Raw genomic sequence first — 27592 nt, forward strand, 5'->3', positions numbered from 1 at the left:
CTGCCGTCTTTACCAGGCCCACTGATGACCAGGCCCACAATGAGTACCCCATAAAGGGAACTACAGCAGCAGTGACTTAGAAGTGTTTACAGAGCGAGGGAGGGCTTTCTCCAACTACCAGAGTCCCCCCAAAATCAAAAGGAGGTTCAGGGATAGACAGATAAACAGGTTCCTGGAAACACATCTGGATGCAGCTGTAAGGATTTAAATATTTAGATTGGTGGTCTTCCCTGGACTACTGAGAACACAAACATCCACACCACGGGGCTGAGTTTTGTGCAAATGATGAGGCTTTGCAGTTTTTTATTAACATTTCCCTCTCACGTGGTTTACATCAATTTATAATAATCTACATAAGTTTAAACAGAACAGAGACAAAAAATATATCCATACCAACTTATTAGGGGTCCCATCCTACCTGTCAGCAAAAGCTGGCAGCCCTCAGTCATTGCCCAAGCAAGTACAGGCATACCTAGGTTACCGGACCCTGTCTCCTGGTGCCCTGCTGGCAGCGAGGGGGTCCTGGGCTGCATGGCCCTGATCTCAAGAGGTCCACCAGATACTTCCTTGGTGCACCTCAGTTCAGGTCTGGCACCTGACTCCCTCCACTTGTGGTGGAATTTATAAATAATAGGAACTTTTAGTAATTCTCAGCTCCTCCGGCTTTCCTGCTTTTGTACAGCCTAAGCAAGATGGGGTCTGCAGTAGCTGATGCGGAGAAGCCAATATCCCTTGTTCTGAAGAGACAGGAGGCACTGTTCTGAGCTGCAAGCAGCTCCGGTTGGGTTTTGATGTCAATCCTTTGGAAGCAAGAATGCCACACTCCAGCAATACCCGGGTGCCAGATGGTGGCTGGGTGATATGATCTTTACACTCAAGGGCATTCTCTTTTCACCTGTTTGAGGCAGCAAGGCTCCTTGTTGAACTAACAGGCAGCTGGGAAGTTGGCATTCCTTCCTCCTGCATGCACAAACTGTACCGTTCTGTCAAAGGCAACAGTATGAACAGGACCTGAAAAAAGCCCTGCCTCTCACCCAGCAAACAAGAGCTTGAGGGGCCAGCAAACCATTCTTTAGACTTAGCCCTGAGCATACACAGTGACAGCTTGTCTCCCCAAGCTGTGTCTACCACATAGAAGACACAGGAAGCTGTGTGATAGCTCAAGCCCCAATGACAGGAGCACCTTTCTTTCCCTAATTGCCACAGCTGGTAGTTGCTGCTCAGACTGGAAATGGTGCTTTGGGGTAAAACTCCTTTTTAGTAACAAGCAATAGGTGACAGACCTGGGAATAACAGCTGCTGACCCCATGCTCCGGAGCAACAGCAGAACCCACAAGAGAGGCGGCCTATCTCATACACCTGGGATTACCCACAGGCCTGAATTTACAACTGAGGACAGTGCCAGGGCAGGACCATTCCAGCCTGTTTGTGTCTGCTGTTTCTAGGCTCTGAAGCATACATGACCATGTGGCTGCCCCGTGGCAGTGCTTGGCTGTTGAGAGTGTAAAATCTAAGGCAAAAGTACCACGAGGTATGTGAGGTTCCAGGTTCCAGGACAGAGCCGCTTTTCATCTGGACACCTGATTCAGCCACAGAAGTTGGCGCCCGGGAGGCCGTGCTCCCCTAGGGCAGCCTCAGCAGGTCTGTACTATGCAGACTGGCTTCCTTTGACTTGCCGCTGCTGTCTGCTTTACCCATCTTGTTCCTTCACAGCCTGGGTGCCCACCACACCCTTCAGGTGCCTTCCTGACCTCTCTTGATGGCAGGGCACTTGTGGGTCATTACACTCAAAGAAAAGAGAACACCAGGAGAAAAGGAACAGAAAATTCAGCAATAGAAGAAAACAGTTGAAGATGCCGCACTGGTAGGCAGGAGACAGAACAGACATATCCCAGAAATGGTAATTCTCAAATAGAACATTCCAGAAATCAGCTCTCCAGCTCTGTGCTGAGATTAGCGTATGTCTGTCTCCTTGGTCAACATTTGCACAGACAGCAAAGAAAGCAGGTGTGCTTCCACAGGTGGAAAGCCAGGAGGCCGAGGGCGGCCCGCGGCACATCAGGCCACCACTGCCCAGGGCCTCTGCAGGTTTCCAGTGATGGAGCAGACGCCCCTGCTGCACATGCATGCAGCAGGCTGGGAAGATGGAGAGGGCAGGGACTGCAGGGAGGCTGCAATCTGGGAGCGGGGCCAGGCGAGGAGAAGCTGGCAGCACTTACACAGCGCAAAATAAAAGTCCTTGGACTGGACTCAGGCAGAAAAAAAGTGTTGGGAGAAATGAAAGAACAAAGCAGGCTGACTGTGTCCACAGCAGCTCAGCCACTACCTTTTCTGCATGACAAATATACATAAAACAATTCCTGGACAGCATGGAGCATCAGACACACTCCGAGGTATGGAGCGTAGGAGCTGGGGTGTGGCGAGATGGCTGGGGTGGTCGGCTGGCTCTGTACAAGGTGGCACAAAAGACGCACATGTCCCAGTTCTCGGAAGATAGCTTCCCTTGGACTCTGGAGTGCTAGGCTGGGGAGTTCTGTTGCAGTCTTTCAAGTCTGTCGGGCCCCGGCTGGAGGGCTGCCTCTGGCCACCCCCACAGCTGCCCACCCCGGGCTACACGTCTGTGGAGAAGTACAGTGTGTTCCGCTTCAGTTCTGCGAAGGAGATGGGGGGGTGCTGCAGGTAGTAGAGGAGGACCTGGACCTGTGGGGAGACGGGGAGACGAGGTTGGGTCCCTCCTTTTCAGACCCTCCCCTCCCCTGCTTGCAGAGAAGAAATGGTCCCTGGGCTGCAGCTCACTGCCCAGGCTCACTCTGGCTTCTCCCTTATTGGCAGACCAGGCTCCTCTGCTCAGTCACAGCACTAGTGGGCGCTGCAGGGCCAAGGGTAGGGGTCAGGGAGCCACTTCTAAGTCAAAAGCTTTCAGCATGGGCCTGAGGTCGGCTTGGGTTGACACCCTGGGTGTTAAAGGTGAGACTCTTGACCCTGAAAGACACCCCAGAGCTTTCATACATGAGGTCAGGTCTCCAGCCCCACATCCTCTGTCTGCTAGAACCCAGGACAGACACTCTTTAACCCTTGTCCAGAGTCACACATTGTCTTGCCCGAGAAGGGAGAATGCTCTGTAGCCTGTTCTTGGGCACCCTATATTCCACGGATTCGGCTCCCAGGAGGGCAGTGGAGGCCTTTGAACTGCCCAAAGGCCTACTGGGTGGTGGCAGTACCTGGGCCATGACATCATGGGACCAAATGTCTGCAGCTGACGTGAGATGTGCTTTGCTTTCCACTTCTGAGGGTCTCAGTAACGTGGGGCCAAACACAGTGGCCAGGTTGTGGAGCGACATCTTGTTGATGGGTTCCTTCTCAGCCACCCTGAGAGAAAGGAAGTAAAATAGTCACTCCTCAGCAGCCCCAGGGGCCTGGGGACGAGGGGAAGCTAAAGGCACTTGTGGAAGCTCCCTCAGGGACATCAAGGGCCGTCACCTAGCCTCCCTTCCTATAGGCGGGAAGGACATCAGGCTGTATGTCTGAGGTCCCGGCTGTGTCCCAGCATTTTGCTGTAACATACCTCCAGCTCCTAGGCTATTGCCAAGCTGATGGAATACTGCCAAGTCGGAAGGACCAACAACTATCAATGGCATCACCCTTGACTCAGATCAAGATGGAGAATACTACTGTTTTAAGAACTCTTCCTGTAAAACTGTACACACTGTCAGCCATCTTGAGGCAAGTATCATCACCCTTGTAGAGGTGAGGAAACCAAGTACAGAGAGGTTAAGTGACTTACCCACAGTCACACAGCTCGTACGTGCTAGAGCTGCTATCTGAACCTTGAGCAGTCTCCCCAAGAGCTATGCTTACTATTTTGTGTTTTATCCAGAATCCAACAATAGTACAGTTCTGGGGAGGCAGGCAGGGCAGGTAGGACCTGCTGCCCACAGGCAGCTGCTGGCTGAGCCCACAGTTTAGCAGGCAGTGTTGCTGCAGGACTAGCCATAACCAGAGGCAGGTCTGGGAGCTGAAGTCACCATTGCCTCTGAATGGCCTGCTCATGGGCCTGCCCTGGCTCTTTCCAGACTTTCCCTGCTTCTCTTACATAAAAGATCAGTGACAGTGGGAGTTGCCGTCTGAGGGAGGCTCAGTATAACCAAAATTCTGGATACCCACCCCCCGACCCCACACTAGGACATGTCTCTGGGCCTTCAATATGCAAAAACCCCTGGACAGGGCCTCTCATCTTGCTCTCCAACATGGCTTCCACCCTCTAGGCAGGAGTCACAAATGTGCCTGCTGACTGCTTTGGAAACAGGCAAACATTGCAGTGCCAGCAGGCAGCTGTGCTGTGCAGCTGGCTAGCCCCTACACACACACACACACACACACACACACACACACACACACACATGTGGGCCCAGTTCTCTCCTCCGCCTCCCCCCTCCCCCCACGTTAACCCAGATGTGGGCCTGGTTCCCAGGATGGAAAACCTAATGAATTTTCCCTTCCCATTCCTCCTCAGCGTGTCCTCCCACAATGTTCACCAAACTAGCTGGGAACTGGTGGGGCTTTGGTCCTGGCCAAACCAAAGGGAGGGATATTGTCTCCTGATGGGAAAAACAAGGCACCAGCTGTGTCTAGGTCCCCGCTGGCCCTCCAGAGCCTGACCTGGCTGGACCACAGCCAGCACCCGGATGGTGGGATGCGCTCAGAGGTGCTGGTCCAAGGCAACACGTGGATTTAAGGGACACCAAGTGACCTCCTTCCAACTGGTGTCTGCGATTAGTTCTGGGCTAAAAAGTGAGTGATGACATGCTGGTCCTAAGTTCAGCAGTGAACGGAGCAATGTCAGCTTGAACAGTTCTGGTTTGCCCTGACCATGGGAAGGGTGAGGGAAGGTGAGAAGGGTCTTAGTGTAGGACTTGGAAGATGTGGGTTTTAAGTACAATTTCATTGCTAAGCCAAGCAAGTCTCTGCTGGGCTCAGGGCCTCAGTTTCCCTGTTTTATAATGTATGGGCCCAAACCAGTAGGTTTCAAATTCTTGACTAACTCCTAACAGGCACGCAATGGTATAATCCAGGGTACACTTCTGCCGCAGCACACCCTTTTGCTGCCCTGTTTCATTACAAAATGCTACATGGTGGGGCTGGGGATTCGGCTCAGTGGGAGAGCACTTGCTTTTCAAGCACGTCCTCATCGCTGGGGAGACAGCTGGGAATCTACATTGGGCTGGTGGGATGACGCAGCGGTCCTTGCCAATTCTGACGACCTGAGTTCAGCCCTCAGAATCCACATAACAGAACCAACTTCTACAACCTGTCCTCTGACTTCCACATGCAAGCCACACACACACACACATGCACAAAATACACATGTAAGCAAAACAAAACAAAAAAGCTACACTGACAAAGTAGGAGACTAAAACCCGCCCTGGGATCTGTGTTCTCCCTCCAGATTCCAGGAGTCTTCCTACGTTTCCCAGGTTATTCTTGATTGTTCAAGCAATCCCCCTGCTTGAGCATCTTGACTGTAGGCATGTGCCAATTATTTTAGGCTGCAACTAGGAGCCACAGTTTCTCAACAACAGACCATGAGCTCAGGAGGTGGAAAAAGCACCGCTCAGGCTGCTGTGTGTGACCCAGTACAGGCCAGAACCCAGGAGGTGGAGTTGAGTCGGGTGGCTGCTCTGGCCTGGGCCCTGCCTCTCCTTACCTTTTCAAGTGTTCCAGCAGGAAAAGGAAGGTGATGAGGTTGGGGTCGGGCAGAGAGCGGAGTAGGTGCATCATGCAGTTCTCCTTGGCAGCAGGGTCTGACAGGGCTGCGGGAGGAGAAAGGGCAAGGAGAAAGGGTAAGGCCTAGCTGGAGGGCCACTGTGACCGGTAACGTGGCTAGAAGGTAGGCTGAGGGGGCAGCCGCTTCCTTCCCTTCTGCACTAGCCATTCCCCAGTGCCATCCAACCCATACTCTGCTTTAATCCAGTAGATGCACATTATTACTAGAGGAGGGGGTGTTTTCTGTCACACACTTCGGATGCTGGTGCCCAGACTGAACAGACCACCCCCACACCCCAGGTTTCACATTCTCTATGGACTCGGAAGCCTTGTTCGTCTCAGGAGAAGATGGGAACACTATGCCAGGCCAGAAAGTGGCCCACGTAGGTGGCACAGGTGCTCCACTGGCTAGTACTCGGGCAACAAGGAGGGCCATTCTGTGGAGCTCAGGATAGCTGTCCCCAGCTGTAAACCAGCTTCCTCTCTAGCCCTGGGAACTGCTAGCTTGGGGCCTTCTTCCCTAAATGCCTGTGTTTCCAGGAAGCAGATGTATATGTAAGGGGAAGCCACAAAGGACACACGCAGACAGGAACAGGTGAGAAAGGGTCCAACCTCAGCACTGGGCCTCAGCAGGAAGCACCTCACTCTCACGTCCTTCAGCCACAAGGACAGAGACTGCACTGGACAAACCACTGAAGGAATGCCAGGGTCATCTTGTGCTTTCCATTTTACTAGTCTAGGAGACTTAGCCCCACCGACCTTTAGGACCCCAGAAGCCTCACCGATGCCCTCCATGAACGCCGGGTAAAGTCGGTCTGTGAGGAGGGGCTCGGGCAGTTCCCGGAAGTAGAGCTTGAGGGTACCAGCGATGGCGTTGATGTCCATGTCGCTCAGCATTAGTAGGATGTCCTTGTTATCTGTATGGGAAGCAGCAAGGTCGGAGGCCACACTGCCCTGAGACATCATCTCCTCAGTGGCAGCCCTCAGTACTATTTCAGTCCCTCAAACCTCTACCACGGCACTTCAGCGCCCCCTCCCCCCAGGAAGGTAGGACATAGATAGTGCTATTATATGTCAACTTAGCTGTTACCTGTGGGAAAGGGCAGCAGGGCACAGGCTGGGGTCTATCTGCTATGATTTTTCAGGAGAGGAGGGGCACAACTTGTCACTCAGTATCAGGGCACACACCTAATCGCATGTTCTGGGGAGCCACGCATCACATGTTCTCAGGCCCCATCCTCTCCTTACCCTACCTGGACTCACTGCTGCCTGCCTAGTTCACACATGCTGGGCACTGGGTGTGCTACCACTGCCTGACCCAACCGGATGGAGAGGAGGAAACCGAGGTCAGGTGCCACCACAGAAGGCACTGGCCACATAGGAACAGGGCCTGGAGATAGCAGGGAGGAGCCTGAGCCAGCAGAAGTCAAGAAGATCTTAATTTAAGTGCAGGTACAAAACCCTACAAGCTGGGAAACCCACAGTGAGTGACCTGACCTCTCTGAACGCCATCCTTGCTGTAGCAGTGGTTAAGAAACTGAGGGAGGGAGATTAAGTGACAAGATGCAGAACGAGTTAAGTTGTCAGAGGACTCCTCGCCAGCCTCCTTCATGCCACAACAAACTACAGGGAATGGGCCAAGGCTTCTCTGCTCTCCACCAGCTGCTTGGGTACCACCCATGCCCACTGGGCTTCCAACTCACTGGCATCAAAGACAGCCTTCAGCGCCTGGATGTCCGTGGCCACCCCTGATATCCTGTAGATGCCAACCTCCTCAATGCCCCTCTTCTCCACCTCTTCTACACACTGCCGTACGATGTAGGGCACCTTGGAGCGCTCCCGCCTACAGGACACGGGTGATTAGGAGATGGAGGTAGCTAGGGAGCTTCTCACACTGGCCGTGCCCTCCAGCTCCTCCACAGCACACCTCAGCCTTGTGCAGCTTTAGCCCCTTGGGAGCAGGAGTCAAGGCAAGGAAGGCCCGGGGAAGGGGCTGTCCCGTTCCTTAAAGCCTGCTTGCTGAGGTGCAGCCATGAGCATGGGTGGGAGAAGGCTCAAAGACAAGGGAAAGCACATCCCACCGGACTCAAATGCCTGTGGGTAGGGGCAGCTCTGTGGCAGAGTGCTTCTGTAACAACCCTGAGACCCTGGGTGCAAGCCCTAGCAAAACAATGAATAAAAATGCTCAAGGGGAAAGGAAAAACAACAAACAAGAAACCTCACGGGGAGGCTAAGCAGCTAATCCATTATGACCAGGGTGGGTCAGGACTTGGGAACCAAGCGCCCAGAGGGGCAGAGTGACCTTGAGGGTGTGACCCTTTCCCAGCCGGCCAGGCTGTGACTCCAGCTCACAGCTGCCAAGCCCAAATGTGGACCCAGTCAGTGTCACTTGTTTATTGCAGGACAGACACTCTGGCTTGCTCCTGAGATTGCCCACCGTTTCCATGCTGGACTGCTTGTATCTACAGCATCCTGGGAGCCACTTCTCTGTGGTGACTGACTGAGCTGCCCGTACGGGGAGGGGCTGAGAGGCGGCTATGTGGCCTCCAAGGCAGCACCTACTTGGTCACCACGCTGATCTTCACCCCGAAAACGCCCGTCTGCTTTTTGGATGGGGTCCTCTTCAGGCTCATGTCACGGCTGCTAAATTTCATGGAGAATTCCACTTTGATCTGGTCAGGGGTGGGGCAGGGACAAACCCCCAGGGCATGAGTGTCAGCACACAGGGCCTCTCCCGCCAAGGCTGCAAACAGGGCCACCCCAAGCCTGCAGGGCTCCACACACACCGGCATCTGGGATAGGGAAGGGTGCAGCCAAGGAGAGGAGAGCGCTGGTCTGAGGGAGGTGCAGGCAGCCCAGCGCCTAGGGGAGGGTGGCAGCGGGGATGCCCATGTGGTTCAGCAGTCCTTACCCCGTTCATTTCAATCACATCCGTATGCCAGTTCTTGGTTTCTACAGTCTGAGGATCCAGCTGCAGAGACAGAGAGAGAGAGAGGGAATGTGAGGGAAGGAGGCAGGTTGGAGGCCAGCCTTCCCTGGTGGCCATCAGTGGCTTGCAAGACAGGTAAAGGGTCCATCTGTTATACTGGTCTCAGCCCATGGTGCCCCTCTCCAGTCTTACCTAAAGAAGGACCCCTGATGCCCTGAAGAGGAGGGTACCTTCTTATGAGACACTGTGCTGGCTCCTGACCAATGGGCCTTATCACCTCACTTCACTGTCAAATGGGCCCTGTCACCTCACTTCACAGAAGCAACAACTACGCACAGCACACACTCGGCTGAGCAAGGAAACTCAGGGCTTCCTGAGTTCCCTGAGGGCCTCCAGCCCTTGGTACCCACTGGACAGAGGAATGAGACACTCAAGCCACACTATGCCCACGTCACGGATCTACCACTGCATGATGCCCCCAGCCAGCCCAACACCCCAGTGCACGTTAAAGTCAACATCACAGCATTTCTACGCAAGTTTAAGTAGCTGTAAAGAATATTGTTTCCAGAATAATGTAAATATTGACATCTTAAAATGGTGACATCATTCTTTAAGTGTATGCAGTGGAAATCTAATTACCATAGTGATTCAACACCCACCATCATCTACTTAAACATGAGGATGAGCTCATCTTGTGAGGTGACAAGGCCCATCTGACAGTACAGTGGTCAGGAGGCAGCACAGTGTCTAAGAGAAGGACCCTTGCCTCCTGGGGATCAGCACCGATTCAACCCTCCCTGTCCACCTGGATCCGAAGGTGCCCTCTGCACTACAGGGCACATGTACCTGTATGGGCTACTATCCCCACAGAAAAAAGCTGCACGTGGGTCAGCCCAGGTCCTTCCCGTGTCTGTCTGTCACCTCTGAGGGGGTCTGGGCTTGCATCTAGGCTGCAGACACTCAGACCCTGTGTTCAACAGTAAGTTCCTTGCATGGAGGATGGAATGGGGAACAGATGCAGCCAGGGGAGAAACACACACGCACACACGCACACACGCACACACATCTTCTTTGGGTAGAGGCCCTGCCCACAGGATGGCCTCCAACAGAGTACCAGTTGTACCAGAGTACCAGGATCTGGCTGTTGCCCAGATCCTCTCACTCAGAAGGCTTGAGTCCCAACAGAAGGCCCAACGTTGGCCTTACTTATCTGAACCTCCCTTCTCTCTCAACTTTTGTTCCTAAATCCTGAACCTGCAGCACAGCCTGACTTTTCACAGTTCCTTTACTGCATCTGCCCTGGTTCTGGGCCCGTGCCCTCCAAAGCGCTCATATAGAGGTGGCCCACACAACTGAGAGATCTCAACTGCCCTTTCCCAGATGGCTGAAACAGATGGCTCCCTTGCTTTGGAGATGTTTGAGGGTCTTGCTATGTCAGCCTGGAATTCTCAATCCTCCTGCCTCAGGTCTGAATGCTGGGGTTTCAGATGTGCGTAGTCATGTCGGCTTCTGACCAATCTTTTTGAAAGCCTGTCTTTCTAGGTCTTGGCAGAAGCCTCCAGCTGTTTCATGGTCCTGATACCTAGCCAGATTCACCTTACATCCCTTTCCTGTTTTAGAACCCTATGACCTGGCACCTCCTCTTGAGAGACTCCTGCAGGAGCACCTGAACACAGCCCAATTTTGGAAATGGCAGGGATCAGCAGTCAGGCTGGCCTGGGTCTCCCATTCTACCTTGTGAATTTGGGCGGGTCACCGCCAAGTCTTGGCTTCCTCACAGGGGTAACCCATGCCTACCTCACAAGACTGCGTGAGTTTGAGCATTCTGTGTTAAGTCTGACACTTTGACAAACCCTTTGTATAAGTGTCTCAGGTAATCAACATAATCCACCAGTATGGTTTAAGCCCTCCAGCTGTTCGCATTCTGACGGTGGGGACACAGACACGCAGTGGACGGAGCCTGCGGTGCCCGGGACCCAGCGACTGCGCACCGGATGCATTCACATCTCCCTGACGTACTCTTGGCTACATCTGTAGGGTACAATGTAACATGTCTCGCCTGGCCCCTGCCCTTCAGAGTGGCAGCTGCTGGCACCGTGATTCACCCAGAAAAGAGACACCAGGCTTCTTGACGTGGAGTCTGGTGTCTGGATGCTTCCAGCACAAACTTCCTGTTTCCTCTGTTTTCCCACACATAAAGTCTGTTTTCCTGGGAGCTTTTGAAACAGGTAAAGCTCCTGCTGATGCTAAGGTCTTGTTCTAGCTCCCTCTTCCTGAAAGCCCTCGTAGAGAACCACAGGACTATGGTCCTTGCTCCTCTCTGCGCCCCAGCCTGTGTACGGCTGCCTGTGCCATTTGCTATGTGTCCACAGCCTTTCTCAGGACAGCTGTAAGTAAAGTGCTCGTCTTGTTTTCTCTGAGTTCCCACCACTGCCACATCCTTGGTTCCTGCCACAGGTGCCCCGGGTACCCACTTAAAAAGACCTGCCCAGTTTCTCAGTACATGATGCTCAGTCTCCCAGGAGGCCAGCACAGCCTTGAGAAACCAAGTCTATTTCAGGATGTCGTTTAAATACAGAGAAGAGAGGGTGGGGAGCCGAGAGGGACATGGCACATTTTCCAGAGAAATGATGCTGCCTAAGTTGCTGGGACTATTTATAACCCCTGGGAACTGTGGACTCTGCTATTTCCTGATTAGATTAGTGCTAAGGGTGCAGGAGCCAGCCCCTGGAATGTCAGTCAGAGGGGACAACCATTAGTCCCATAAGACAGGTGCCTTCCATGAGTCCCAGAAACAGGCACTGAGTGAAAGATACCAGAGCATTTATTTGAAGGAGAAAAGCAGATGGGGCTTGTGGGGGGGCTGGGTAGAGAAGACCCATGTGGAACATTGCTTCAGTGAGGCTCCCCCGGGTAAGAGAGAAACAGGTCCCGAAACACCTTAGAGGGAGTGATTAAGCAGAGCCAATCTGCTCTGAGTGATTAAGCAGAGCCAATCTGCATGCGCACAGCAACTCAACTGTCTCCACGTAGCTTCCGTCCCACTGCAGCTACACATTCCGCCCTGTCCCTAAGAGAATCGGAGGCCTTTAGACTATTGTCTAGAGTACACCAGGCCATGAGCCGAGTAAAGCAGAGGCCCTGCTAGAACCCCAGTTAGCTGTCATTCTTTCTAGATCGAAATGACCCCGTATTTAGGTCTCCGAAGGCTAAAGCTCTGAGGATAGAGAAGGACACTGAGTGAATTTTGGGAACGTCCTCAGGTATGGAAGTCCTTCCTCCCCCGGCCCAGCTTTCAGCAGCCCATGCAGGTAACCCCATCACTTCTTGTCCACTAGCCTGTGCCTGGCATTTAGGACAAAGCAAGCATGGAGTACTCCTATTCTCCATCGGTGAACAGAGCCATCTTCTAGCCCGGGCCCCCCTGACTGATGGGCCACATTCCACTCTGCCCCATGTCCTCTACTGCACAGCTAGCCCTCCAGAATTCTGGGAATGACTGCTGCTGCTTCAGCTACTAACATGCCCTCTTGTGGGCTGTTTAATCTTCAGTAAGAGGCCTGCCTGTGAGCAGCCGGGGACAAACAAAGTCACACCAGCCTCTTCTAGTCTCGGTGGAGGGTGGCAGAGGACAGAGCAGTCTCCAGCAAGCAGTGCCCCGGGATGCACCCAGCGGTTCGTGGATGACGCACACCCCCGATGACAGTGTTCAGCAGGGCTCCAGGACCCTGCCTCTGAAACTAACCCCCCCCATCCCTGCCACAGCACTGGAGACCAGAGGAGCTCAGCCTCCTGCACAAGCCCCTCACCTCCTGCCCCTGGGGCTTCTACCACCATCCCACCATTCCTAGTATACTCTGCCTCTGGCCTGCTGAGACCCATCCTTGCCCTTTTCTGGAAGGGAACAGACCCCTCCACCTCAAAGTCTACAGCTGGTTTTAGAGATTTATAAAAGTGCAATGTTCTTTAACAAGGGCAGTAAATCCAGCATGCTAGAGTTGCTGTGCTAAGAGGCAGTGCAGGGGCGTCACGTGACTCAGAGCCTTAATAAGGCCACCCGCTCATAGATACCGAATGAAAGCCTGGTGTCTGGATGCCTGTGAGGACCCTTGACCCAGGTAGGTACCATGTTTGCTGTGGGTACAATTCCTATTACCAGGAGACACGGGGACGGTCCTGGACTGACTTCCCCTTGTCTTCCCAAGTAGGCACAGGCTTAGGGCCGATCCCCCGGGAAACTAAGCCAGCCTGTCATTGGGACATACCACAGGCGTGAGACGCGCAGCAGGGCAGGCAGTGGGGTAAGGGATCTGCCAAGAGACTGCCTCGCTTTCCTGCAGCAGGACACTTAAGATTCTGACAACGTGGCTGCTGAGCTCAGGGACAGGCAGGGGAACAGGCCTCCATCCTGCCTTCCAGCTCAGCAACTGGGTCAGGAGAGACCAGGGTCAGGCTCAGGAAACTGTCACCTCATCTTCCCAGTGGCCCGGCAGCCTCGCTCACTGTAAAGTGTGGCGAGCAGTGACTTTCTAGCCCTCTCTCCCTGGAACAGGTACAGCAGGCCCAGCCAGGCTGCCCTGAAGGTGCCCTGTGGCCACAGTCTGTCCATCTCCTCCCAAGCCAGCCACAGACTCGGCTGACTGCCTGTTCCAAGACACCCGGATGAGGCCCCTTTGCTCCTACTTGCTTCCCCTCCCCCTCTCGGGAGAGCCCACATATGGAAGGGGTTTAGCAGCTCTGAATGAGGCTTTTATTGAAGCCAGGTTAGCTTCTTAGCTCCACGGTAACCTGCCCTTTCCAGGGCTCCATCCGGGGGCCTCAGCCTGTACACTCTTGTACCCTAGGCACAGTTGAACTTTCGACTTTTTTTGGGAGAGGCAGACACTGGCCTTCATCTCTCCCCCGGCCCTGGGGCTCTGCGAAGGCCTTCCCTAGTTAGGGCCAGCCTGAGGATTTCACCCCAGAACTAGGCTGCAAAGTGAAAAACAAGAATTTCACCCTGCCCTTGCCCAGAGCCATGCTGGGGACAGCAGGGCGGCAGGGGCAGCGGCTCAGTCTGGAGATGGTCAGGGCCAAAGCAGCAGAGGCAGACCTCAGCTGCCTGAGGCAGCTGGCTTTCCAGGATCCTTCCATGCTGGCTGCTGTTGGAGTATCAAGACCTAGAAGACCAATGTGAGCACAAAGGCCTTGACTTGCAGTGGTTTGGTAAGGATTATAAAATCTTTTTCTGAAACTGACTTCACCGCCCCGCCCCGGCCAAGAACGCTGTCTAGGTACAGAACCCAGTGCCAGTGAAGATGGGGACACTGGCGAGTCTACTACCCCTGTATCAACAGCGCATCTGTGCCCACCGGGGTACTGCTTATTGGGCCAGGTGGCACACCCTACCCACAAGGCAGATGGGTAGGAACCCTGCACCTCCACAAGTTCCTATCTAGGTTATCACCTGCCTGCATGGCGACCCTGACAACCAGACTTCTGAGAAGCAGCCTCAGGGCCTGAGCGCGTGCAGGGCTTCCTCCTTGGAGGCCCCATAAGGCAGGCAGTAGAGGAGAGAGCCTGTATACAGGTCCAAGCTGCTTGGATTTAAGGCCCGGCAGCACCCGGTAACATCGTCTGGGTCGTTCTGCAGCCTCCACTCCCTTGCATATCCGCCACTGGCGTGGCAACACTAGCACTTCCCTCAGAGCGCACCCAGAGCGAAGACTGATGTCGGGTGCCCAGGTCGCACACAGGACACGTCATTACTCTTGTGCTGAAAGGCTCCAGTGGCTCCCGTTTTGACGCTGACAAGTCCCTATGCCTCCCTTCTGCATGGCCTTCTCCTGCTTCTGAACACACCAATCCTAGGGCTTCTGCCCTGCAGGTTCCTTTTTCTGGACTGCATTGTCCCCGCACCCTTTCATGGCTGAATCCATCATTTATATCCTCTAGCTGAGATGGTGGCACACACCTTTAATCCCAGCACTTGGGAGGCAGAGGCAAGTGGATCTCTATGAGTTTGAGGCCAGCCTGGTCCACACAGCGTGTCCTAAGACTGTCAGGGCCACCCAGAGAAACCCTGTCTCGACCCTCATCCCTACACCCACACACACACAAATTCCAGCTAAGCCTCCTAACTCTTCCTCTCTAATGCAGCACCCTATTTGCTTTTCTTTACAGAGTATCCAGCCTGGAATGACCCTGCTTACTGACTGGCCCCCTGCCTGGGCTCCTCTATATCCCTTGGCCCAGGACACAGGAGGTCCTCCATCAACATGCATGCCCCAGGAAGATGGGGGTGGAGATGGCAATAGCTTCCTACCAGAGTTCCTTTAAGACAGGAGCCAAACATTCCTGTTCGCCTCTCTTTTCTCATATTCAGTAAATGGTGGGGCCATGGCCCACATTCAGTCACGTGATCTCTCCTGCATGTGGAGAGCTTAAAGCTTAGAAACAGGAATTGAGTCCTAGCCAAGACCATCATATGAGCTGGATTCACAGAGATAATGCCATTCAATTCCTTCACTGCACTGATGCAGGCAGAAGAGATTTATCCAAGGTCTCACAGCAACTTTTTCCAGGACCGAGAAAATAAAGCCCTTTGGCCCCACCAGCCTAGGGCCCTTCCTCCTCTAGAGGCCGGTGTTACAGGAGTCTGGAGGCACCACAAGGCGGCTTCCTGGAGTAGGAGTGCAGCACTCAAGCACGTGATCGGAATGGGTGCAGTGGGTGCTGCAGGTGCCACTGCATGGCTGTGTGCGCCATTTGTTTGAGGCACCAGCTGTAGTTAGGGTCACTGTCCGGGACAGGGAGGCTTCTTGGTTCTCAGGTTATATTTCTAAGCCAGGCTCCAACCCCCACCTCTCTGCCCAGGAATAGGTCCTATGACTCCTGTGGAACCAAAGACAAAATACCTCATCGAAAACTCTTGGAAACCCATGACTGACACTGGTTTTCTCCTGGGCACTGAACAGGTCCCAGAAGCAGGGGCTGTGTGTCTCTCTAGGCCTCCAGGGGGCTGACAGAATACAAGTGCTCTTTCCTGCCCTCACCATGCTGTGGCAGGAAGGAAGACAGTCTCTTGTCAGCTCAGCAGAGGGGTCCTCTGCCAAGGGACCTGAACACGAGTGCCCTTCACCAACATGTGGCAGAACCCTCAGACAGCACCTGCAGATCCTCCTTAAAGCTCCCATAGCTCTGTTCCCTTGGGCCTGGGACCTCACGGCCTCTGAGGAACCACTTCGGTTGGCAGGCTCAGCAATCCCTGATCTATAGCCATCTAAAAGTAGAGCACTATGCCCAACAGGGCCAACTAGCCAGTCTATGTAGAAGATCAGAGACGAGTGGCCTGGCACTTCCCTCACAGGGGACCAAACCTTTGACAAGTTCCCCTGAGCACCCTCTCAGGGCGCATGAACCCTGTGGAAGAGCACACTGCATGCAGGGAGGCTCCGCATCTGGGTGGGGCAACAGGACATCAGCTGCGGACAGCCGAGGGCTCCTGCTTTAGGGAGACAGCTCAGTGGAAAGGTGGGGCCCCGGAAGTCGGGGCTCCTCACTCCAGGAGGTGGAAGCACAGCGGCTGTGTGAACTATGGACCACAGAAACCCTACTTCCCACGTGCTACTGGTCTGACTGCAGTCCTGCCCCACATAGGTCTAGGAGAAACAGGGCTGTGGCAGGGGTCCATAGACCTTGGGGGAAGTGCCCTTGTTCTTTTGTCTCCTGTGCAAGGGATACTACAGGGGTGTGGTTGGGTCCATGAATGGCTGACACCCAATTTGAGCGTCTTCTCTTTGATAACAAGGATAACGTTAGGGAGGATGGCAGCAGGGAAGAGCATGAGGCAGCTGCAGCCAGGGCATTTCTACTGCAGACGCCGTCAATACGTCTACTCCTTCCCCCTCTCTCAGAAAGGGCCTTACTGCACAGCTTACTATGTGGCTCAGGCTAGATTCACGGAGAGGTCGTACAGTCTCAGCCTCGACGGCCGGGATTACAGGCTTGCGCCACCACTCGCAGTGTTAAGGTCTTTCTTGATGTTCGGAACCAGAATGAATGAACGAGCCCAGGACACATGTGTATCTTGTACCCAGGACTCTTGAACCCTCGACGGCAGGAGCAGGCAGCAAATGGTCAAGCAAATGTCTTGGGATGTGCGTGTAGCACGCAAACCCCTGCTGGGATGATCTGTCAAGCTAAATGACACTCTGGAGAGGACTAGGAGCCGCCTTGTGAGAGCAATCAACCTGACAATGGAATTCTCCACTGTCCTTCTGTCGTCCTCCCAGGCTCTAAGATCCCCCAGACAAGTGACCTCAAGGTGGCCTGATTCTTATCCTTTCTCGGGTACCGCCTCTGACCCTTTATACAAGTAGGATGGGTTAATGGCCATCAAAGAACGGGTACATTTAACAACATCAGTCTCCCTCTTGCCACAAGAGGCTCTTCAAAAGCCTGGACTTCTCAGGCCTCCATGGACATTCTTTGAAGCAGAGACAACAGCCCCAGAAGCCCTCCCCTGCCCTCTGTATCTTCATTTAGCCTGAACCTCCCCTTCTGAACCTACTGACCAGGCCAGTATCTGACCAGGCTGAATGAGAAGCATCTTTGTCTTGAGTGCAAAGGAACAGAAAAAGTCTTGATTTCCTTGCTAGACAAATATCTCTGGCCTGGCCTTGCTTCAGGCCTCTTGCTTAGTTTCTATGATTCCCGCAAGGGACCCTACTAAAACCTTTGGCTGTTCTAGGATTAGGAATGGAATTCCTCCTTCAGTCCCTTCCCCTTGTAGGTTCAGCCTAAGAATCTAGGCCCAGGCAGGATAGGAGGAAGGGCAAAACCCTGAGCTTATTCTGCTTGAATATGACTGGAGCAGGGGGAAAAAAAAGCAAGAAAGGCAAATTGAAATGCAAGTTAAATGCTACACACCCTGGCAGAACCCACAAAGCCAAATGCCACGTGTGTCCTCTGCTAAATGCTTGCACAACAAACCAACTGCCAAGCCAGGGCCTAGAATGAGGCTTCAGCCCCAGAAATGATCTTGCGGACAAGACTAACCTACTCCAGCACTGCCCCTAGGAATGTCCCCACGCTTCCGCATCTGCTCCTCCGGCAAGCAGAGATTTCACACTACTTCAAAGGCTCCATTTTCATACCAGGACCTTTCTATCAGAACAGACTCTTCAGTGTCAGTGTGGGGTCCCTGAAGAGTCAGCCCTTCCTCTGGCCTTTAATGGCTTTGTTTAGAGGGGAGCAGGAAGGCCACAGGTGTCCCAGCATTCATGACATCACCTTAAGGCACAGCTTATGAGGTAGTAAGGTGGTCCCTTCTGCCAGGCTGGGCAGAACACGTCCCCGACCCCACCTGAAATCCTCCCTAATCTCAGCACCCTCCACTTGGCAGTGAGCCACTCTGAAGTAAGTAGGCTAACTCGGCTACAGAAGGAAGGGAGGAACAGGCCTCGCTCCCACCTCCTGGTCTATGCAGCGAGGCAGGCTCAGGAGGGTGGATGTCCCCACGTCACCTGCACTGTCCATGACACTGACACACTTTGTCACACAGCATGTGGCCGGGGACTGAATCACCGCTACAAAGCACAGCCCCATGCCACCCTGCCACCGCCAACAAGCTCAGCAGCCCAGCACCTGGCCGGCTCGCCACCTCGGCCGGAGATCATGTGACACACAGAACTGTTAGATGCCACTGAAAGCCAAGCCAGCCAACGAGTTCCTAAAGCTGCTTCTGTTTGGCCAGCCACTAATCAAAGGAGAACTGAAAGTGTGGCTTTCAAGGTTTAGAGCTTTAACCCTACCTGCTAGGGACCCAGGGCGGCAGGTAGACTCCCTGACTCTGAATGCCTAGTTTTAGGTCAGGGACCTGCTAGGGCAGTTTCTTGCTAACCTTGAGGTTTGGGAATGATGTGCTCTGGGCTGGTGTCTGCTGGCCTCAGCAAGACCTAGGACAGGAGGACAGGGTGGGGATGGCTCCAAGCTGCCGGCAACAGACAGCTGCCTCAGCACAGAGGGGCTCTGGTAGCTGCCAGGGCCAGCAGGGCTCTGCTCACTTGGTCCCCAGGGAGACTGAAGGTGACACAGGGGCCAAAGCAGAACAGCTCAAGTTGCTTCCCTGCCTAGCACTTTCCAGGACTGATGTCACCTCTACAGGGTCAACTCACTGGCTGGAGATCAAACCAAACAGGAGCCAATGAGCCCAAGATCATCCCTCCTGGCCAGTGCTAGCTGGCACAGATCTTGGTGGAGGGTCTTCCTCTGAGCCACAGAGAGACTTGCAAGCCCCAGCACAGACTCCGCTCTAAGTTGAAGGATTACCATGGCTCTGGCCAGCCAGGACTGGCACCCTGTAACCATTCAGGCAGTTGATCCTGTCTGTGGAGTTATCAAGTGCTTACTGTGTATACTGGGCACTGGGTCTGGCTTTTCCCTGACTGCCTCATGCCAGGGCCTAAAGCCAGCCCCCAGGCAGCCTGCCCAGCCTGGAGGACAGTCAGCTTCTATCTCAGACTTTAATCCCAACTCAGGTCTGGGGCTCCAGGCAAGACCCTGCAGGCGGCTTGCCCTGGCATAGCTTGGTCAGGAACCTCCTGGCATGCTGTGAGTTGCTGGATGCCCGGCTGGCACCAGTCCAGCCGTTGTCTGGGTGGTCTCTGAAGCAGCCTACAGCCCCCAGGCTCAGCACATCATCCCCTCTCCACCACCAGTCCTTCCTCCCCGGTAGCAATGGTCCTTTCAGCCTGCACAGAGAAAGCTCACGCGCCAGACCTTGTTGAGGCGCCCCTCAGCAAAGGGGTACAAGAGATGACGTGGGGTAGCCTGTGCTGGGCTCCTGCGCGGACAAGGAGACCCAGCGGGACTGCCTGTCTACTTCCATTCCTGCCAGCTCAGATTCAGGAAGAAGCCAAGCACAGTCCATTTGCACAGGAGACAAAACTCCTGCTGAGCCAGGGACAGATGCAGAGAAGGCATCCAGGGTTAGGGCGGGGGCTGCCACGAACGTTCACCACTAAGTTTAAGCCACTTATAACATGCCCATACCCATGTTCCAGACTCTGTCTTGGGACTTCTGGGGTCCAGCAGGAGCAGCAGCACAAAGGAGGACTCCAGCAGCCCCCAGCCCTCCCACGGCCCCTCTAGCCCTCCACCAGCCCTCCAGCCCTGCTGGCACCTTGTGACGGAGCAGCTTGCTGCGCACTCGGCCCCAGAGCCGGGCGCCCGTATTGGGTGCGCGCTTGCTCCCTGGCTCCTCCAGCTCCTCCAGGCAGCAGTGCTCCAGGGATTCGCATACTGCCTTCAGGTTGCAGTCAGGCTGAGGCAGGATGTCCGTCATGCCGGCAGCGGCCAGGCTGCCGGGCCAGCTCCAGGCAGAAATGCAGAGAGGCTCGCAAGCGGCTCTAGAGAGAGCTGCTGTGTGCGCACAGAGCTTAGCCGGGACTGTTAGTGGGGCAGTCCAGAAGCAGCGGGCGTGGGGCTCCAGTTTCTCCTCCCCTCTCCCTCTGCGTCCTCCTTCTCCTCCTTCCCCCTCCCTGGAGACTGCAGCCGGGAAGCAACAAAGTCTGAGCACAACACAGGGCCCAGTGCCTCCCCGCAGGCAGCCTGCTACCCTCTCCAGCGGCGAGCTGCAGCTCAGGGGACACAGTGCGAGAGAGAGTGCCACGGCTGGCTGCAGGCAGTGCGCACAGCATGGCCACCCCACCGAAGGGAGTGACTCAAAGGCGACTCCGGAGTTGCCCCCTCCAAAACCATGCAGGCCTGGGGTTTAACTCTTGGCGAGCTGGGGCTCCTCCTCACCCACCCTCCACCTTTCCTTCCAATCACTACTAAATAAAGTTTGACAAGCACCCAAACACAAGCCAGTTGCACGCTGTTAACTCCTTCACCACCAGGCTGCTCCTGGGGTGTGGGTAGGTATCAAGGAGGCTTGAGGCCAAGCCAGTGGAGACTTCCAGAGGCCAGAGTTCTGGGGAGACACTGCATCTGGCCACGAAGAGCTGCCTACCTCCCTTGCAAAGGGCTGCTCTGGCGTTCTTCTTCCCTACTCACTCAGTTCTTGTCCTAAGACAAGTTCCTCAATGCCAACTCACTGGCAGGGCCTGACACTTTTTTGTGTTCCTGAGCCTCCTGTGGCAAATGTACTGAGTAAACAGGCAGCCTTTCGGGCTCCAGCAGCCCCAGCAGATACTAGGTCCCTAGGACCCTCACCAAGAACTCTGTGAAAGCAAATGTGGCGCCTGACATGGAGGCACTCCTTCACTGCTGCCTACAGTAGCAGCCACCCTGTACGCCTCACCAACAAAGCCTTCACCAACAAGGGGAAGAGCATGCCCAGCAGCAAAGGAGCAACCACAGCCCCTCGGGAGACTAGTACGTGCCTGGGCTTTGACATCGTTGTTCCTGAGACTTGTCTCTCAACACAGCACTGCCCATCTAGACCAGGCTGGCCTCAAACTCAGATCTACCTGCCTCTGCCTCCTCAGTGCTGGGATCAAAGGTGTACACCACGCCGGCAAGCCCTTGTTCTACCTGAAGAATGAGAAGTGAATCCTTTCTCAAGCTAACTGTGCAACTTAAAGAGTGCAAACCCTAGAGACAGGAGAAAAGCCAGAGCCCTCGATAGTTAGGGTATATGCAACCCAGGTATCCTGGACATCCCACATGGCTGCAGAGGCGGCCATGTGCAGGAGGGAAAGCAGAGTCTGCACGGTGACCACTGTGAGCCAGCACCACACATGGGGCTTTCAACACTGCACTTACGTGACGATGCTGTTCCCATTTCAGAGTTGTGAGAACTGGGGCTCACGGAGAAGTAACACTGAGGTCCTACGGCTGCAGCTAGGAAGGGACGCCGAGAGCCCTCCAAGGCCCCTGTGGGTCAGTCACAATCATGCCTGGCTGAGTGTGGCTGGCTCTCAGGATGCAGGGCAAAGTGATGGGTTGGGGTACAGGAAGCAGCCCCGGTCTTCTGAACACCCCTGCTGGGTCTCAACCAGCCACAGTCTTTGGGGTTTTCTGTTTCTGCCCTTGGTACCTTTCCTGGGAAAAGGGCAGTTTGTCTGCAGGGCCAACCAGGAACTGGTGAGAGAAGACGGCTCTCTTTTGAGTGCTTAGTGCCACACAGACCCACCCTCCAACCCTAGGAAGAACGGGCACACCCCACTTCACATCCCAGGAAATGGAGTGGCTGGCTAGACTGAAGTTAGGGCGGCCTCCTCACTTTACAGCAATGACTTTGGGTGGTATAGGAGACACTCTGAGTTCTACCCTGACTAAGTTCCGTGAGGAAGAACTGGTGAAGTGCCTGGCCCTAGAGGAGGGGCTGAGGAATCAGAGGGACCAGAACCAGCTGTGAGGAAGCTGCCAGGCCAGTGGAGGCAGGGACCGGATGAGGCTCAGCTCTCCACAGGAGGGAGACCAGCTTTTGTGCACATGCTAGGCAGCACAGGAGGGTGCTATGCGGCACAGGAGGATGGCAGTGTCCTCTCTCTGCTTTCAAGAAGGCCAGTGTCATACTACCAGAAGTTGAGGGAAAGACTGATTTTAGCCAGAGGGAATCAGGGAGATGAGGCAAGGGTAAAGGCGCTCCATCCCTCCCACAGGCCGGCTTTGCTCAGCAGCCCTTCTCGAAGGTGCAATGGCTGGTTGCATAACTAGAAGAGAAGGCACTGAACTGCTCACCTCATTCACCTGCTGCAGACACACAGCTGGTGCTCGGCGCTGGCTGGTTAACTTCAGAACAGCTGACACCGACTTCCTAAAGTTCTCTTCCCTCTGGCTGGGTCACATGACACAGAGTGCAGTCTCGGGGAACGGTGTACTGCTCCCCACCAATGGTGTGTGGGAGAAAGGGGGCAGGATAAATCCTGTTCCCAAAGTCCTACACTTGTCTGTCTTAAGAACCCCAGGCTCAACACTTGTCTGGGTAAAGCAAGCTCTGATTTGATGAACACTGGCCAGCTGGTCTCCATGGTAACAGAAGTGCCTTAGCAGATGGGTAGCTGAGTTGGGAGGCTCTTCCCTGGAGATGCTCAGCTCTCCTTTCCTCCTCAACGACTGGGGCCTTCCTCTGGGGACAGCACAGATTTGCTTTCTCTTCTCCAAGCCAGAGCATTCCTTCCTGAAATCTGTGGCCTGGGAGCAGGGAAGAGGAAGAGCTGTGCAAGATGACGTCCCAGAAAGTTCCTCAAAAGCAGCAGCCTGAGTAGTGGTCTCTGCAGCCAATCAGGTGGTCCTCCTCTTCGCTCTAGCTAGGCAAGGCTCACACCGGCCTGGCCACCCAGGAAGTAATCACATCCCCTCCTGCTGTGTGTCCCCCCCACCCCCCACCCCCCGAGGCCATCCAGCCACACCTGGCAGAACCACCTCTGAGGACATGCAGGGCCCCCACTGTGTCTGGATAAACAGAGCCTGGGTGGTAAGGCCCTCTCAAATGAACAGATGTCACTGCCTTCGGAATTAAAAACATCCCTGGAGGACTGTCACATTCCCCCTCATCCCTTCCCTTGGCTCTTGGCCAGAGCAAAGAGTAGCTGTCCCTGGGGGGGGGTGGGGGGCAGGACCCCAGGCTATAGAGGAGAGGGGGACCCTTTAATCAGCACAGATGTGCCTGAGACAAAGCTGGGTTAAGTGATCAGCAGTGGCATTGCTGAGGGGAAAGGAGGTCAACAGCCGGAAGCAAGGGCAGGGTCTCCTACAGCACTACCTTGCCCACTGTGGGTGGGGCAACTTTCAGGCAAGCCCTCCAGCACATGAACACAGGAGGAAGGTTCTTTCTCAGAACCTCAGAATGTGGAGGCTGCCTCACTAGAGTGACCTGATTTCTCAAAACAATTTATCTCCCCCCAGCCCAAACTGGAACCCCAATTCCTTGCCCTTGTGGTTATATTTTTGCTGGATTTTTACTTATTATTGATACAGTATTCTGCGTGCATGTGAGCCAGGAAGTCAGAAGAGGGCACCGGATCTCATTATAGGTGGCTGTGACCCACCATGTGGTTGCTGGGACTTGAACTCAAGACCTTTGGAAGAACAGCCAGTGCTCTTAACCTCTGAGCCATCTCTCAAGATCCCCCTGCCCCTGTCTTATAGCTCAAATGCCAGCTCTCCTCCTGGGGACTCAGGAGTGATGGAGGAACCTCCCTATCACTACTCTGAGGCTACTCTGAGAATCCAGGCAGAACATGGGGAGCCTCGGGGGATAAAGGCAGGGAGGGAGCCTCAAAAATCTCAACAGAGAGCAGCACGGCAGAAGCCCAAAGGAACAGAACTGATGGAGGCAAGGCAGGCTGAGGCTGCTGTGTACACGGGAGGGATGAAGACAAGCACTGGGTCCAGAGAGAGGCCAGGTCCTATGAAGAGGCCCTTCCAGCTGGGAGTGCGATGCCACACCACAAGGAAAGCAGTGGGGACCAGGAGAGGGTCCTGGCCCTCAACATCAACGGCTTTGCAGGTCCTATGTTCCTGCATCTGTGCCGGAAAGTTTATGTCAACTTGACACAGGCTAAAGTCATTTGAGAGGAGGAGCCTCAATTAAGAAAACTCCTCTGTAAGATCAGGCTGTAGGCAAGCCTGTAAAGCATTTTCTTCATTAGTGATGGCTAGGGGATGAGCCAGCCCATTGTGTGCCATGCCTAGGCTGGCGGTCCTGGACTGCGTAAGAAAGTAAGCTGAGCAAGCCAAAAAGTAGCACGGCCTCTGCATCAGCCCCTGCCTCCAGGTTCCTGCCCCCTGAGTTCCTGGACCGACTTCCTTCAATGACAGTGATTTGGAAGCATAAGCCAAATAAACCCTTTCCACCCCAGATTGGTTTCCACCACGGTGTTTCATCACAGCAACAGTAACCCTAACAAAGACAGCATCCTAGCTAAAACACACATACTGGTAATCAGTGACCTTTCCAGACTGAGAAATCAAGGCCTGTTTCTAAGGCTATTACTCACTCAGCTAGTCCTTAGTATCTGCTCTGTTCAAGCTTTCACCAGGCCCGGCAATGGGAACTCCTAGCTCAAAGTCAACAAGCAGCTAGTAACAGAGCCAAACCAACAGGCTACTTTTTTGCTCATTTATTCATTCATTACTGAGTAGATGCCCGATGCAAGCCCAGCAGAGGCCTTCTTAGAGCTCAAATGGCACTCTGATCACCCCCACTGAGTACCCCGTGCCCTGACTCAATAGAAGCAATCAGGGCTCTGTAAGGAGCCTGCTCCCCTCCCAGGCTCCAAGAGCTCCTCAAGAGCCTTTCCCACGCCTGATAAATAGCCACATATGAGGCTACAGCAATTTCAGCTCTGGAGCCCCAATTTTTTGTTCTTAAGCAGGTATGGGTAGCTATAGATAGATGTTCAGGGTAAGAGTTGGGAGCAGGTTCCAGGACGGGCCCAAGCTTAAAATATACATTGTAGCTGGGATGAAGAAACTGCCAAGCCCACCCAAGATGGCCTGCCTTCCCACTGTCTCCTCAGAAGCCTGGACTGGGTGGAGGATGGCCCAAAGCACCGATTCCTATGCTGCCTGACCACCTCAGGCTGCTGTTCCCAGCGTCCACGGTGGCTGAAATGACCTAAGAGCTTATCTGCTGTGGAACGGCTAACGGACAGCATGTCCCTGGCAATCCCTTGTGTTTCTCACGGCACATTTGACCGTGGAAAGGGTGGGAAATCCGCTTGAGCCTTTGGGAACATTTTGATCACTTAGAACTAAATCCACCCAGGGAGAGGGGGGGAAAGAGCACCTACTTCATTCCTACCTGCCCATCTATTCCCATCCTGACTCCAGGATAGGACACAGGAGGCAGCAGCCAGGAGCACGCAAAGAGGATAAACACCCCCTCCCCACCCCCCCACCCCCCGACCTCTTGCCTGTTCCTTGCCACTGGAAGGTGTGATCAGGCCTCCCGTCAGAGCCTGTGGGTAGGGGACCCCAGAGGTGCGCTTTGGGCACTGGGGGCATCCCAGGCCACACTAGAGGACAGCCTGGAAATAGAACCACAGACAGTAGCTCATCATGTGAGTGTTGGGAACTGACCCTGGTCTTCTGCAAGAGCAGTAAGAGCCCCTAAATGATGAGCCATCTTTCTCCAGCCCCTCTAATGAAATCTCATGCCCCAGTCTCCCTACCTCCCAATCAGATAAAAGTAAGCAAAGAGCTGTGAGTCTGGTCTCTTAGACCTCCCAGTGTCCACGGTTCAGAGCTGAAGGTTTCTTTAGCAGAGACAACAGTTCTCGTGAGAAATGCAGTTTCCTTTGACAGCGGCCATTGGCCCTTACTCCTCCTCAAGGTAGGGCAGGTGGGGAATTTCAGAAAGCAGGAACTTTTCTTTCCCTTCTTTTTAGAGACAGATTCTCACTTTGTAGCTCTGGCTAGCCTAGGATGCATTATGCGAACCAGGCAGGCCTTGAACTCACAGAGATCTGCTTGCCTGTCTCCTGAGGATTGGGATGAAAGGTTGGCACCACCATGCCCTGCCCGGACTAGGGACTTTTATTCTCAGGTAGAATGTTTTGTTCAGAACTCAGTTCTCAGCTTCACTTTGGGAAAACCGTAGTCCTCTCACCTCTCAGGGCCTTCCACTGAGCTAACACGTACCTCGTCCACTCATTCAGACTGGTGTTTTCTAGCCATCTGGGATATTTAAGTCGCCCTGGGGTCCGCCTGGGGGCTACTGCAGCTCAGCAATGACCTTCGAAGGTGGGAGCGGGCGGCATGTGGCGTTGCACAGGCAGCCAGACACCTGATTTCACACGGTGAGGACTCGCCCAGCAGCAAGCACGGTACACACACCCTCAGGGCCACGGAGCTCCGCCCTTCTTGGAGAAGGCAGCAGACCTCACTCTACGGGTACCCTGTACTGGCACTCCTAGTCAGCCTCAGCTAGAACTCAGAGAATCCCTCAGAATTTCCCCTTAAAGCTTTTGGAGCAAATTACAGTAGGCATCAGCTCAGCTACTTTGAGTTCTAGGAAGGCAATGCAGCAGCCTGTGCCCCCAAGACAAATGTACCTCTGTCCGCTCTCAAAGCATGCCATCCAGACCAGCCTAGAAGAGTGACGGGAGCTGAAGGTGGTGGCGCATGCCTTTAATCCTAGCACTACAGAAGCAGAGGCAGGCACTCGACGCCAGCCTGGTCTACAAAGCAAGTTCCAGGACAGCTAGGGCTGTCAGAGTGACAGTAGGGGCACTGGGCTGAGGGGGTGGGGGTGGGGAAGAAGAGTCTACAACAGCTGAAGCAGACTGAGTTCCTGGCAGGACGGTGGTCCCAGTCCCCTAGGCCCTTGGAAGAGATGGTATTTGAGGCACAGGGCAAGATCAAGCCTGTTCCATGGCCTCGCTGTTCCCATGTGCTTCCACACTGTCAAGTGGTGGTAACACTGCAAGTGAAGCACCCAGCAGGGGGCAGCACTGAGAGCAGCAGGCCCACCGAACACGAGCTTGGGGCAAACATTCACTAACCCCTGGACACTCATCTCTGCCACAGGCTGCAGGCAAGAAGGGAGTCTATCTTTCAGAGGGGCTGTGATGTGTACTAGGATGAAGCTTGGAGGGCTGGGGGGACAGGACAAAAGGGAGAGAAAGGGCCTGGAGGGTGGGGATGGGGTGGGCGCACACCTTTAGTTCCAGCACTAGGGAGACAGAGGCAGGAGGATCTCTGTGAGTTTGAGGCCAACCTTGTCTACAGAGTGAGTTCTAGGACAGCCAGGGCTACACAGAGAATCCCTGTCATGAAAAGCCAAAAAAAAAAAAAAAAAAAAAAAAAAAAAAAAAAAAAAAAAAAAAAAAGGAGGGGGGCTTCCCTCCCAGCCCCCTTCCATTATAGCTAAAACACGCCCACTCCTAGGGAACAGGGACCTGGTTGTGGTCACTGTGTTTATAAACAAGGCCTGGTGGGCAAATAGGACAAAGTGCCAAGGAG

The 27592-nt window shown here is 54.3% G+C and overlaps 1 protein-coding gene across 4 annotated transcripts in view; it reads right to left on the reverse strand.

Annotated features, from left to right (window-relative positions):
* Positions 1 to 268: 268 nt before the first annotated feature.
* Positions 269 to 27592, reverse strand: part of Abr (ABR activator of RhoGEF and GTPase) — a 182153-nt gene continuing 154829 nt past the window's right edge. For 3 of the 4 annotated variants that reach the window (XM_055619944.1, XM_055619945.1, XM_055619946.1), the window contains 7 exons: positions 8675 to 8734; positions 8326 to 8435; positions 7467 to 7606; positions 6546 to 6680; positions 5705 to 5810; positions 3222 to 3369; positions 269 to 2700 (listed from right to left, as the gene is read on the reverse strand). In XM_055619944.1, coding sequence (XP_055475919.1) covers positions 2611 to 2700; positions 3222 to 3369; positions 5705 to 5810; positions 6546 to 6680; positions 7467 to 7606; positions 8326 to 8435; positions 8675 to 8734 — 789 coding nt within the window. In that variant the 3' untranslated portion in view covers positions 269 to 2610. Of the gene's footprint in view, positions 2701 to 3221; positions 3370 to 5704; positions 5811 to 6545; positions 6681 to 7466; positions 7607 to 8325; positions 8436 to 8674; positions 8735 to 19856; positions 20121 to 27592 lie in introns of those variants that run through there. The other variant, XM_055619947.1, reaches the window with a different exon arrangement.

Source organism: Psammomys obesus, unplaced genomic scaffold, assembly GCF_907164565.1.
Source record: "Psammomys obesus unplaced genomic scaffold, mPsaObe1.curated_primary_1811, whole genome shotgun sequence".
Lineage (NCBI taxonomy): Eukaryota > Metazoa > Chordata > Mammalia > Rodentia > Muridae > Psammomys > Psammomys obesus.